This window comes from Ambystoma mexicanum, chromosome 14, assembly GCF_040938575.1.
Source record: "Ambystoma mexicanum isolate Mex_15411 chromosome 14, UKY_AmexF1_1, whole genome shotgun sequence".
Classification (NCBI taxonomy): Eukaryota; Metazoa; Chordata; class Amphibia; order Caudata; family Ambystomatidae; genus Ambystoma; species Ambystoma mexicanum.
In genome coordinates this window covers 290,384,262-290,399,389 of record NC_090940.1, presented here as the reverse complement: position 1 = coordinate 290,399,389, position 15,128 = coordinate 290,384,262, and the positions used below count along the sequence as shown (strand labels likewise).

General features: G+C 41.0%; 1 protein-coding gene across 1 annotated transcript in view; it reads right to left on the bottom strand.

The window, feature by feature from the left end:
- Positions 1-226: 226 nt before the first annotated feature.
- LOC138527288 (galectin-3-like) overlaps positions 227-15,128 on the bottom strand; it is a 119,846-nt gene continuing 104,944 nt past the window's right edge. Inside the window, exon 6 of the mRNA XM_069638371.1 lies at positions 227-559. Coding sequence (XP_069494472.1) covers positions 407-559 — 153 coding nt within the window. The 3' untranslated portion in view covers positions 227-406. The remainder of the gene's footprint in view (positions 560-15,128) is intronic.

The window sequence follows — 15,128 nt, the reverse complement described above, 5'->3', positions numbered from 1 at the left end:
GGGTAGTTTTTTCCATATATGTTTTTTTTTCTTTTGTAGAGCATTTTTTATTTCATGTACTTTGTATTTTTGTAGTTTAGGGGATTTCATTATCCGGATATACCCGATGATGATGATGATGATGACTAAAATGGATAGAGAATGTTTCACTGCTGTGCTAGCTGTGCACATATTAATGTAGAGTCACCAATGTATAGAACTGTCAATTGAAAGAAACACAACACAATTCTGCCATTTGTACAGATGCACACATGTTTATTGAGCAAACGTGTCGTTTATGAAGTACTTCTTTCTCATGATTCTCGTTTTCCGTTAGAAAGGCGTTTTTATCAACAAAGTTTTGAAGGACAATATTTAAACAATGTTGTTTCAACTTTCACGATACGTATCGCAATGCTTTTTCCTTCTACTTTGGAGCACATACAACCATGACAGTTGTAGCGCCCATGACCGTTAAATACTTGATGCTTCTTAAAGGTCCTGTGCGAGGTTTGTATGTTAAGTATAGTTTGTTATCAACATACATCTTGAACTCTTCTTCTTCACAGTCGATGTCGATCTGAAAAAAATGGAAACATTAGTCTTAGCTGCACCTAAGTTCAAATTCTTCCAGTGTTGGAAAGACATGCCAGGCCACTTCTTTGTTATGCTCTGTGCAAACAATCTACAACTCAAACGTGTCGAAATAAGCCACACATTGTATTGATCCATGTCTACATTTTAGGATGCAGTTCTGAATTCGTATGAATCAAGACTCTGCCAGTTCTATCACAAACACGGCCTTCTCCACAGTCCCCGCACTAAAAGGTAGCTTCTCACATACAGACATCTGATTTACAATAGCCTTGAAAAGAAATCACTCCCAAAATGTCATTGGATTTTTTTTTTCAATGCACTGCTTTTGTCTGCCACCACAGGGAGCGGGTCCTCTCTGCAGGAAGCAGTAGTATGTGGTTTAGAATTGGCTATGGATAGCTTTCTGTGTCTAAGTATATGCTAATGTATTTATTTATTTGTGTAGCGCCCATAGCCAAAGGCATCACAGCGCTTGTACATAGTAGAGGAAGTAGCAAAAAAAAGTGGGGTGGTTCTGGGAACAATCTATTTGGTTACACGCTTGTCTCCACTATCAACGTATGCGGTATAGTGCAATTTATTGCCTAGGGTTGGCTGCAGGTTGCCCAAGGTCCCAAACAACCTCCCACAAAGTTTGTATTCGTTTAACAAATTATGACAAAGTTTGGGAGGGTGACCTGCACTCTACCAGATAACAATTTCAAGTCCAATATGATGATAAATGATATCAAATATCAGATGAATGTAGCCTCAAAACAAGTCTTTTTTTGAATATTGTAATTTATTATTCTTAGATCAGCCGACACGTGTTGTGACCCAATTGGTCGTCCTCAAGGCTGTTAGGCATTAGAAACAACATTTGCAATAACATATAGTCGTATGCCAAAAACATGTTGTTGAACAAAACATAATGTCCATCATATTCATGTAAGGGCCCGTATAGTGATATACATAACAAATGAAATAAGAAAAAGTGAAGGCAACATTTAAAATCATACCAGAAGTAGATGTATGCTTGGTCAGATGGGGATGGGCTCGGAAGATGGTGAGGTCCATTAATGCAATGCAATGAAATTTGCGAAAATTCCATAGAAAAGAGCAACATAGGAGCACAGTAAAAAACAATGCAAAATGAGCCATGCGAAAGTAGGTGCCCCACATGTGTATGCATGCTGTAATGATTGTATTTATTTTATGTATTTATTACATTTGTTATACGCCCAGACCCGGGGGTATCACGGTGTAGTTACAGACAGTGGATAAAACAATCTTAATAATAAAACAGAGAAACATAAATAAAGGTAGTGTAACAGACAATTGTATACAATTGGAGGTAATGGTCTAGTCAGAGCATTTCATGCTCTGGGTTCAGTTAAGAAAAATCCTCTTTTTTAGCACCCCGGGTTCCCGCTTTGGGAACCTAGGGTGCTAATGACCTTGATCCCCCATTTCAGGGGCTGGAATGGGGTTGAATAACCAAGTTTTCAAGGCTTTTTTGAATTGTGGGAAGGATGGTTCATTCATGATGTTAGAGGGTAGTGAGGTCCAGTGTCTAGGGGATGGGACTTTGAAGCTGCTACCCCCCGCTTTCTCTCTTTTGTATCTTGGGAATTCGAGGTATGCGTTATTGTTGGATCTGAGAAGTCTGGTCTGGGGTTTCTTCATGACTGTATTGTTGAGGTACTTGGGTGCTTTATTAGCTATACATTTATGTGTGATGCTCAGGGTTTTGAATAGGATCCTGGCTTGGATAGGGAGCCAGTGGTGGTCTCTTCTCATATTGGAGATAAGTTCAGATTTTTTGATGCCTATTGCAGCTCTAAGGGCTATGTTCTGCATACGTTGAAGTTTGTCTATATGGGATTTGGAAATGCCAAGGAAGAAGATGTTACAATAGTTTAGCTTAGAGAGTATGAGAGCTCTGGCTAGTGTGACACAGTTGTCGGCTGAGAGGAATTTGCAACTAAGGGCGATGAGTTTGGAGGTGTAGGACGTGGAAGAGGCTAGTGTGTTTACTTGTTTATACATAGTTAAGGTAGCATCTAAGTAGACACCAAGAGTCTTAACTTGTTTGAGTGCAGGGATTGTGGGGCCATCGATGATGAAAGATTTGTAGCCATGTTCGAGGGCATCGATTTTGGTGAATGAGCCCAATATGAGTAGCTCTGTTTTGTCATCATTGAGACAGAGGCTGTTATTATCCATCCAGTTTTGTATGAGAGAGTAGATTTGGTTGACCAACAGTGAGTCTTTTTCGTAGTTACCTATTAGTGGGATGAGGATCTGGGTGTCATCAGCAAAGTTGGTGTAGATGACACCCATGGCATCCAGGATTGCGAAGAGCAATTTGGTATAGGCAGTGTACAGTGTGGGGGATAGGCAGGAACCTTGCGGGACGCCTGCGGGGACAGGCATAGGGTCGGCTGATTGTTTGCCAATGGATACTCTAGAAGTCCTATCTGCTAAGAATGATTTGATCCAGTCAGTAGCATTCTTAGCTAGGTGGAAGTTGTTAGCTAGTGTGTTGCACAGTTTATCATGGTCGACCAAGTCGAAGGCCGCTGAGAGATCCAGAAGGATTAATAAGCAGGGTGTACCTGCTTCTCTGCTGGCATCCATTTTGGATCTTTAAATCAAGAAGGGCTGTCTCTGTGCTATCGTTGGCGCAGAAACCTGACTGTCGGTCCCCTAGTAGTTGGTAATGTTCCAGATGGTTTTGTATTTGGGAGTAGGCTATTTTATCGATTATTTTGAGGAGAAATGGGACAGTTGTAATAGGTCAGTAGTTGGTAGGTATAGTTGGATCCATGGTTGTTTTTTTAGAAGGGGTGTCACCCAAGCTTTTTGAATGTTTTGTGGGGACTGTGTTAGTGAGGAATGAAGCATTAACAAATTTGGTGATGATAGGCGTTAGAGTGCGGGTGCAGAGTTTAACTAGGTGGGAAGGAAATTGATCTTCTTTACAGTTAGAGGCTTTGAGTTTAGCTATGATGTCTAGCACTTCTTTGTGAGAAACTTGTGTGAATTGAAATGGAGGGCCAACAGTCGTGTTCGTTGCGGTCACTGCGATGGTGGGTGGGGTTTTATCTGCTAGGAGTGTTTTTTTACTATCGATTTTGTTTTATAGTAGCAGGATTTTGGATGATAGGGTGTCTTGTATGGTGGTGCACCAGTCTTTACTGGTGTTAGTGGGTGCTGTTTTTTGACAAGAGTTTTCAAGCTCTCTAAGGATGGTGAACAGTTCTTTGCTGTCTGAGGACGCATTAGTAATACGAAGGTTAAAGGCATTGGCTTTTAGGGTGATTATCGCTGATTTCTATTTTTTATTGGTTTCATGAAAGGCTAATGCTGATTCCGGGGTGTTGTTTTTCTTGTGGAGGTGTTCGAACAATCTTTTTATGCGTCTCAGGGACACTAGTTCCTCATTAAACCAGAAGCAAGATCGTTTATCAAGTCTTCGAGTTTTGGTGGTAATGGGAGCAAGTAGATCAATGGTATGGGTGAGGCTTTGTTGGTATTGTTCTGCTAGGTAGGCAGGGTTGTTGGTGTCTCGTATCGTGTTGGCTAGTGCTGCACTCAGAACAGGGGAGAGGTTGTCTGGTGAAAGCTTTTTAATGTTTCTGGTTTCAAAGGTGTCTGTTTTTTTGGGAATGGTGTGGTATGTGCTAGTATTATTTATAGTAAAGTTGATTACAAAATGGTCTGACCACTTAACAGGGATGATAGAGTCGATCGATACTTGAGAGTTGAGCGTGAGGAGCCAGTCCAGGGTTCTTCCTTTGGAGTGGGTCGGTTCATTTATCAACTGTGCGAAGTTCATTTCTGACATAGCTGTGTGAAAGGCTAGTGTGTCAAGATCTAGGGGATCACTGTATCCTGGGTTGATGTCACCGAGGATTATATATTCAGTTTTGGGCTTGATGATGGGAGTTAATAGTAGAGGGATGCCCAGGTCGGGGTGGGTGTTTTTTATTTGGGTGATCTATACACTACCAGTAGATTGGTGGTGGTTTTGGGGTTGGATGTATACTTTACTAGTAGGAGTTTGTATCCCTGTATTTATTCCATTGGGCAGTCTCTGATTTGCAAGTTGGATCTAGCTATATAGCGACTCCGCCTCCTTGAGGGTTAGTCCTGTCTGTTCTGAGGATGCTAAAGCCTGGGGGGATGGCAAGAGCTGGTAGGGGGCTTGCAGCTGGGTGTAGCCAGGTTTCGGTGACTACCAGCATATCAAGTTGTTGGTCTAAAATAAGGTCATGGATTTCTATTGCATGGGCTCCAAGTGAGCGAGCGTTGATGAGTGCGCCTTTAAGAGTAGAGGTGGGGGCAAGAGACAGTGTGTTGCCTGGGTCAGGGGTGAGATTAATGGTTTTGGTCTTAGTTTGGTGTTTGATAGGTGTGTTGGGGTGGCTTGTGTGTTGGCAGTTGTTAAGGGTGGTATCTGGTTTGTTGGGGGTGTTGGGGGTTGTGGTAGATAAGGTGCCTCGGTAGTGGGTTTTAGTTCTAGTCATATGTCTATTGAGTCTGTCAATACCCAAGATGGGTGTTGTCTTATTGTTGGTTTTGTTAGGTTGGAGGTGTGTGGTGAGGTTGCGAGTGAGGCTCGGGCTGTCTAAGATAACTGCATTCTTGATGTTGGAGGACGTATTGTTGGGGGGTGCAATTTGTGTGGGGAATGGAGGAAGTGAGGGGAGGAATGGGGTGGGGCAAGGGATAGGGTAGTGCCGTTGACATCCTAATCTAGCTAAGCCTTCATCAATATTAATGAAGTGTCCTCTTGTGTACGGTGTGGAGTGGGATATTATGCAGAAAGGGAACATGATTGTGATCAGGAGTACCAGCATTATATGGGTGAGATTGGCTCCGTTCAGGTCGGGCACTATTACCATGTAGGCTAGATCGGTTGAGGGATTGTTACATACAGTTTGAATGTTATTACAATACGTATGATGCTACTCTAACCCAGATAACCACATATGCAGTAATCCAGGAGCAGGTGAGTAACAGGCTAATGCAGCAACAATTAGTGGTTGGGCACACAGGCTAAGTGCAACTATCCAGCAACAGGTAGGTAACAGGCTAATGCAGGGTTCAATTAGCAGTTGGTCAAATGCAACTATCTAGCAATAGGTGGCAATGCTAGGATAGGCAATTTCAATGAGCAACGCAGCTTTGAGAATCGCAATAGGTGGCAAGGCTAACTAGGCTGCTTCAACATGACACGCATGTGATGGGTTCATTATGCAATCACATTTAAAGGTCAGGTCAGAATAAGGCATTTGTTATTTGCTGTGTGTATTTGACTGCAGAACTGGCTAGGTCAGGAGCCGTGAGACAGGGTAGAGAATACAAGCTGCGTAAGAGCATTTGTGTAACGCGAACATGTCAGGTCAGAATGTGAACAGTGACATTGTTGGAATTACTCACACATGTTAGTGTTTGTCTTTGCACCGATGATGCGGAAAGGTCTGGGTTCGACGTAGGCATAAGTCCACAGTAGGGTTGTTATATGCTTACGTGAGCGAACAGGGGCAAACAGGGCCTTTGTCTAGGCCTTCGTCGTGTGGCCGGCGTTTCCGCCTACCGGCGGATGTCGATCAGTACAAGGAGCTTCAGTTGCTTAGCAACAAAGCTACGCAGCCAGAGTCTCACTCTAATACTGAAATATTTACTCCAAATAAATATTTGTATCATATATGTTTATATAATTTCCAAAAACTAGTACCATTAGATATCGTTATCAAAACTCCCTCCTATCTCATACCAAGTGATTAAGGTCCACACCAAACTTTGCAAAGAAAGTGTATTGCCCACTCTGAATTTTTTTGCAAAGTTTGGTGAGGTTTGGTCCAGGGGGGGCAAAGTTATAGGAGGGGGTCCCAAAATTTCTTTTTTTCCCATAGACTGAATGGGGAAAAAACGTTGCTCATGGCTACAGCACAAACCGCTGGATGGATTTTCACCAAATTTGCGGCAGGAGCAGCAGCTTGGTCCCGAAAGCATGCTTTTGTAAATTTGGTGAAAGTCCGTCCAGTATTTTTTTTAAACAACCAAAAAGTAGGTGACAAAAAATTAGTGGTATCTATGTCCGGTCCACGGACACACTTCCCTGTTCGCTCCGTGGACAGGACACCGATTGGTTAATCGGCTTGCGTCATGTCCGCTGACATGCAACGTGTTCGCGGATTGGATGGTGAAGAGCGTGAAGTGTGTCCATTTTTGGAAACGTCCGCCATCTTGGATTCTCGGACAGCGGCCGGTGTCCTCAGACATTGCGGTAAAAACATATTAACAAACACAACATTGCACTTGTTAAACTCATCAAATAATCTCTTGGGAGGTGAGGGGTGATGAGGATGGGATGGGATATGGCTGCAAGAAGCAAAAAAACTTTTTTTTTTGCCACAAACAGTTTGGATGTTCGCAGACAGTCCTGAAAAGTTCGCCAACACTTCAGCATTACAGGGTTGGTGAAATGCAGTTCTTGGATGGCTTATAACTTTGGCACCACTTAATGGAACTGCATGAAATCTTGCATGTATATTTATGACCTGATTCTGAGTGCAAAGTTTGGTGGGATTCTGTCAAGAGGTAGCAAAATTAGAGGGGGGGACCCAAAATATTGTAAAGGCTTATAAATGTGGTGCCATTTGAAAAATCTACACAAAGGTTTGCAAAACGATTATAGATCTAGATATAGATGTTTTCGTAAAGTCTGAATGGAGTGAAGTGGGGGCTAGGTTATATGACGATTGTATGTGCATGCATTTGACACTTTTGAAAAAATAAAACATGTGTGGATTTCCAGCAAACTTGCGTAAGGAGCATTGGCGAGGACCGACAAGCATGGTTTTGCAAATGTGCCAGTGTTTTATTATTTGACAAGTGTCATAATGCAGCTACAAAAAATAGCGCTATACCTTTAATGACTGAGGGGTAGCCTGTGGCCATGGGCAGTGGCAACATTGTCCTGGTCATGATCCGGACAATCTGGCTACTTGCCATGACCACAAGGGACAAAACATAGGATGAAAGTGGCCATGTCCACCTGGGACTGGCTTTGTGGTAAAGTGATTCGAAATTAGGATAGATCTGAAAGGGAAGACAAATATGCTTGTGGTAATATGGTCATAGGGTTCTCTTTTTGCCATCTGCAGGCTGCCATAGAAAGCGAAGAGGGGCCCTGTATGGAACCCTCGCCTTCCCTTTCCATGGTGGCCATCTTGGAAAAGGATTTTCCTTCCTACACCGGGATGCCGTAAGTAGGAAGAAAAATCCTCTTTTTTAGCACCCCAGGGTTCCTGCTTTGGGAACCTACGGTGCTAATGGCCTCGATCCCCCATTTCAGAGGCTGGAATGGGGGGATAATGGTCCAGAGACCTCGTTATCCATCCTCGCTTCGCTTGGGCTGATAACTTGGGCTGCTGGGCCAGTTTACACCATTCCAGTCCCTGGAACGGATGATGAACACCACAATATTCCCATTAGCATAACACAAAATGCAAATAGAAATGTTGGAAAATCTTATTGAGTCTATGTACTTTACTGAGAAATATAAAGTAGATGGAGTCTATACATTTTTTTTAGTTCTATTTTTTAACTGTGAAAGGTGGTTCCTAAAGGAATATGTCTTTTGTTGTTTTTGGATGTATTTGTTTTTGGCAGTAGAGCTGAGAACGAAAGGTGGGGAGGGAAATGAGGGAAGAGGAACCAAACACTAATATGGAGGGGTAGGTGGACAAGGGAAAATGTTGTTCGTGTGTTATTTCTCAGGGAGGGGGCAGTGTTTCTCATGCTCCTTGATTACAGCAGTGGTGGTGGCTCTTGGGGAGGAGCGATGGCATTAGGTGATGCCATTTTAAGATAAATGGCAGTTTTGCTACAAGTATGTACTGTGTTCTAGATTGTTAATGGATGTGTAGGAATAAGTGTTGGAGCTGTGCAAGGGAAATTTTGAAGTTGAAAGTTCCTAGATCAGTAGAAAATGCAGTTCCGAACTGTCCGCGAAGAACAGATCCTATTGTGAAGTGCAGACGGGTTTTCGGATACGTCATCATGCCGCGCGCTAGCATATGGTCATGTGGCACTGCCTGGAAGGACTGCTATGAAGTCAGATGTTCGTAGACGGCTACGGATGCAAAACTAGTTGAATTAGTTGCAAAAAGTGCATAGAAGTGTTAAAAATGATTCCAGAAGGTGGGAAATGACAGAGTTTTAAGGTGATACTTTGTAAATGGGACATAAATATTGCTATATTGGGTAAGTATGATATTAGTAAATTGTAGGAAAATAGCATGTATGGGTAAAAACCCATGAAATTTAATGAAAAAACTTCCTGAAAGGGACGTTATGGTTAAGTTGTACTAATAAAAACCTATGAAATTCAATGAAAAAACGTTGTTAAAGGGAAGTTATGGTTTCAAGTAAAATCGAAAAACCCCAGAAATTCGCCAGGTATGGTAAGCTAAACAACCATAACTCGCGCCACCACTGTGCACTGCTAAGACTAACACCCAGCAACATCACTGATGACATCACATATCTGGGCCACTTGTTTTTGTTTATTGACATATATAGGCCAGGTGGTTTTGTTCACTGGCAGTCAGAATAATAAAATTGAAAAGGTGCTATATATCTAGATGTTAACCTTGTCATATGTTCTTTAAGTACATTCCTTAGGGTTTGGTCTCAGCTCATGGTGCGCATTCATGGGGAAATGAGCAGGCCTCAAACACACAATTCATTTTGTATACATGAAGATAAACTTTAATGTCATTAACATTTTCTGAGAATGCAGTTACTTTCTTCCTTACTTTAGTTTCTGTGTATGGTCCCCTGATTTGTATGCATTGTGGTTCTTCATATGTATTGTATGTACCAGCACAAGTGCTGTAAGTCTTTAATTGTTAGCTAGTTATTACATCTTTAACATTACCCAAAACTCTGATAAGGTAGCATTCATTATTGTACTATCCAAAATTACAAGATTATAAATAGTGTACTTCTATGGTGCATGCTGCAGTCATTACCTTTGTTTATATATGATTAGGTTTCTCTATTAACGACAACACTCCAATACAATGATATTAGATGAGTACATTCTTTAATAGATTAAGTAGTTCATGATAGGTCTCCCGATCACCCCTGACATCTTGTTACCAACAATATACACACAACTCCTTGTAGGGACTTTTCATCAAAATGTATTTCACATGTAATGTCATCAATGACATTTGTGATGTCATCTTTATCTGGGTTTTAGTCTTAGCAGCGCACGGTGGTGGCGTGAGTTATGGTTGTTTAGCTTACCATAACTGGCGAATTTCTGGGGTTTTTCGATTTTACTTGAAACCATAACATCCTTTTTAACAAAGTTTTTTTCAGTGAATTTCAAAGGTTTTTATTAGTGCAACTTAACCATAATGTCCCATTAACAAAGTTTTTTTCATTTTTTTTTATATATATATATATATATATATATATATATATATATATATATATATATATATATATATATATATATATATATATATATATATATATATATATATGTAAAAAAGAGAAAATCCTTTCAAGAAAAAGGCAAGTCTGGTGGAATGCACTCCTGAGGGCAGCCAATCAGAAATAATGTCCACTCAGCAATAAGGGAACATCACAGCATGTCCAGGTAGCACACAAATTCCTTTATTATTGCATATGCAAAGAGAAAAACGTTACCTGGATGAATACAACGCGTTACGTGGTATACTAACCGCTTGATCACTTTTGTAAGGTGAAAACTGATGATGGACTTTCTTTTAAGCCTTCACTACTCTATGGTAATGCATAGAGTGCCCTTTACTCAACAACATCACGTTTTTAAGTTTACAGAGGCGGCCATGTTTAAACATCACACGTCCGCCTACAGTAAATACAACAAATGGGCATAATTAGTCTCAACACTCAATAAATATCATAAAGTTGTTTAGTATTGCCAGCCTGTCTCGCACCAAAATAGAGGAAAAAGCTGCCCCTGTATTCTTTAATGCCCAAAATGTAAGCACATGTGCCGGGTAAAAACAGTAATATGTGAACCCAGGTACAAATAACTGTGTGCTGCCTATTAAACACGACCTCTATTGCTGTGTGCATAAAACCGCAATGGGCAATGTGATTAACTGAGCAAAGAGAGCCGCTTAGGCAAAAACACCACACCTCTGTGTCCTGCCTCAAACAGAGTTAGACACATACGGGTGCATAAGTAATGCATGATGGACAGGGTGCTGTTCCTCAATATGGTATGGGGAAGACTGGATAATCTCACAATACACCATTTCCTGAATGGGAGGATGACAGAATACATAATAAGATTGTCTATAAAGGAAAGAGGATATGAGCAGTGCAAAATAGCAAAGCAGCATTGTTGTGCAAAAAATGGCTAGCAGCAATCATCACTGTAAACAGTAACAATAAAGTGCATAGTGCATAAACAGCAAGAAATCCTAAAAGCAATAACAATAAAATGTGTAGTGCTTTGTGTACATGCATGCATAGCTGTAATAAAGGACTACATATTTTGTGTCCTATTAGAAATCCTAATTAATACCCATACTGTCAAACTGTAATAAGAATGCCATAATTTTACATGGGTGTACTGGAGGCAATATAATCCTCTAGAGATAGAGCTCTCAGGACACAGGATGCATGCATGGAATGCTTTAGGATAATTTTAAAGTGCACAGTGCATATAAAGATTGCTCATATAAAGTGCATCGTGCATATCAATGTTGCTACAATAAAGTGTCTAGTGCTGATGCCCTTTGATTGTCAGCGTCCAACATATCCTTATGGACCATATGAGATACATGCTATTCATGGAAAAATATCCCAAAAAAATGCAGTCTTTATACTGCATTAAAAATAAAAAAAAATAAAAAAATATGTATAACTTGTCATCCTCTCTAACAGGAGAAGGGGGAAGAAGGTTGAAAGTCCAAAAGGCTCTATATTATAGAAACGTATGAAAAGTGTGTCCACCTTAAAACCTAAGCTAAAAACAAAGTTCATGCTAAAAATAATCAAAGTATCCCTCATGATACCATAAGCAACAACCAACAACAAAAGTGTGTATATATATATATATATATATATATATATAAATGCAAAATTCAGAGACTGATAAAACCTGATGATAATGATGATAAACACAGGAAGATATAGACATTAGAGCAGAGCAGTGGCACTCAATTAAGTGATTCGATGATATAGTATAATGTTGGTTACAGTCATGTTCACATAATTCAGAGGAGAAATGGACAAAAGATATTCAAGTGCCCAAAAATGTATACAGTTCCTCATGAAGGTTGTGACCCCTAGGTCTTTTGGTCTCCAGGTCCAAAATTGATATAGTCTCTAATTGCCTTAACAGAAGCTCTCGATATCCTCCTCTTTGTGATTTCGGTATTGTATGAATTCAGAAGAAAGAGAAACCCTCTAGTTTGCCTCCATGTTTGGTCTTAAAATGGAGAGCCATCAGATAGGTTGGGTCCACATTTTTAATTGCCCTGATGTGTTGCAGCAGTCTCAGCTTCTGTTTTCTTATGGTGCTATCCACATACCACTTTTCGCACAGGCAATTTAACACATAGACCACAAACTCAGTTTCACATGTGATCCTTGACACGATCTTAATGTTCTTGCCCAAAACAGGATGTAAATAACCAGTGGTATTGACAGCATAGGTACAGGTTTTGCATTTAAACATTTTTGAAAACCTTTAGTGTTCATCCAATTACTTGACAATAAATTGTTTGTAGGGCTCATAAAGGTTGGCACTAAAGTGTCTTTCAAAGCAGAAGATCTATGAAATGTAATATTTACCCCGTCTCCCAGAATTTCACTTAAATTTGAGAATATGCCAATGTCTATGCATGACCTGGCGTATATTCTGTGCCCCACTCCCATAGGTCAGAATAAGACGTGCCTCCCCCATATCTGTGGTTGTAGGTTTGAGGGTGTCTGCTACCAATAATAGAGATCGATCTTTGTGGCTTTCAAATAGGCTCTCTCAAGTATTCTTTTAGGATATCCCAGATGTTTAAACTTTTGGGCCATAAGGGCGCATTTGCTATAAAAGGTATCAATCTTCGAACAGTTTCTACGAATGTGAATGAATTCTCCATATGGGATGCTCCACTTCAGGGCCGTGGGATGATTACTCTTATTGTGGAGTGGAATATTATTGCTGGTCGGCTTCCTCTACAGACTGGTGGTTAGGTCGCCTTGAGGCACTGTAACAAGAATATCCAGGAAGACAATAGCAGTCTTGCTGTGGCTCTGAGTGAATTTCAAATTTAGTTTGTTAGCATTGAGTATCTTAACAAAGTCTAACCATTCCAAGCTCGTGCCTTCCCAGATAACAAACAAATCATCAATATACCAGAGCCATAAGGCAATTTTAGATGTATATTGACTGTTTCTGGGATGCCAGACCACAAACTTCTCCCACCAGCCCATAGTCAAGTTAGCATATAGAGGGGCAAAAGTAGTGCCCATTGCAGTTCCTTGGAGTTGTACAAAAAACTGCTTATTAAAAAGAAAGCAATTAATGGTCAAGCAAAGTGGGATCATCTCGATATTCATACGCCCATGTTGGAGGTAATTCATGGATCTAGTATGCAAAAAATATTCACATGCCTTGAGGCCATCTGAATGTTTTATTGACGTATAGAGAGAGACTACGTCTAATGTTGTAAGTAGATAAGTGGCTTCCCATGGTATTCCTTCTATTCGGCTCAAAAAATGTTTAGTATCTTTTACATAAGAAGGCAAAGTAGTCACAAAAGCTACTGGTGTCTCATCAATAAATCTTGAGGTGTTTTCCAGCAGAGCCCCACATAGTGTTACTATGGATCTACCCGGAGGGCTTATATATAAATTATTTTTGAATTATTTTTTTTAATTGAGACTCCTGTGCTGTGGCCAGCAGCATGTGGCTCTTTGGGCCATCAGAATGTGGCTCTTTGTTTCTGGAGTGGCTGGTTTTCTAATAGGTATATCCATCAAGATAGCTCAGTGGGTTGAGAGCTTGTTGCTGCAATGTGGGTGTCATCTGCAGGTTGCAGGTTTGGCTCCCGGCAAGGTCAACTCAGCCTTTTATCCTGCTGAGGTTGATAACTGAGTAGCAACACAGGTTGGGTGATATTGTACATATATTTGTCTATATGAAGTGCTTAAGCATAAGTGCTATATAATAACACATCATTATCATTTGGCCTTGGGCGTCTGCTTGTATTCACAGTAATTTGGCAAATGGGCCTATACGCGCTGATATTAACGATATATTCGGTGATCCCTTCTTGTATGAAATGTATATCACTTTACAGTGATATCGTAACCATTTTTTGTAGTGTATTTAGAAACAATGCTATGTGATGCTATTTCCTGTTTTGTCAAGGGGTGAAAGGTTATGTTCCATCACTTCCCGTGATTTCACTTCAGGGCGGGGTCAAATGACATCACTTCCTGTGATATCATCAGAGGTCAAGGGTCATGTGATGTCACTTCCGCTACCCCTGGCATTTTGGTGAAATGACGTCCCTGGTTGAGGGAGGCCTAAATAGCTTTGGAAAGGGGTGTGGTTGTATCATAATTAACAAGGGGGGTCCTGGGAGTCCCTCTGCCAGACATTAGTCCTGGTTACTAGAGACTTACCCAGAGTCTTTAGCTCATCTATCTTTCACAGAGTACCAACAGCATCCCCAGACACGTGTTTCGGTCTGGTTGGACCTCATCAGTAGGGAGGAGCTGTGTCTCTCTAAGAGTAGTGAGCAAGGGGCCCACGTCTGGATTCCCCTAGTAACTTAGGGTGAGACCAAAAGTTACTTAAATGCGCAAATTAAAAAGGGGGGTGGTTGTATCATCCCTACCTCCTGCAATTCCAAGTTTCTCCAAAACTGTTTGAGCACAAGCAAATAAAGCATGTGAACAGCTTGCAATTTTAAAAGTCAAAATATAGTGTAATACAAGCAGGGCTTAAAGTTGGCCAGGGCTAGCCGGGCCAGAGCCCCGGAAGTTTCCCAAAACCTCAATCGAGCCGGGGCTCATACAAACCCAGACATCCCTGACAAGCATTTTTATTTCCTTTCCATGCGTGCGCGCACTGCCGGTGACTAGCCAGTGTGACATTGCACTGTGCTATCACTTAGGTGGCAGATTTCATTTGTTTCATTAATAGACTGCCTTACAGAAAAAGCCCATAATGGGCTTTATGTGTCAAGTAGGTCTATTGTATAAAACAAAAGAAAGTGTGCACCTATGAAATAGCACAGTACACTGCAGGCACTGGTTTGTCAAAAGTATCCCGACAACTTTTCTTTTTTATTGTTGTGGCGGGAGACACTTCCGGTCACTCCCAGCTCGATTTCTCACCCCACTTAAAGCACTGAATACAATTGTCCAAGGCTGAGGTTCTGTCTCAGGTCGATGTCCACATATCGCTGTAATCTGTAGTCCTCCTTCTTGTGAGAGGGAGAATGCCAGCAGAGCTGATTATACCTTTCAACCTTTTAAAA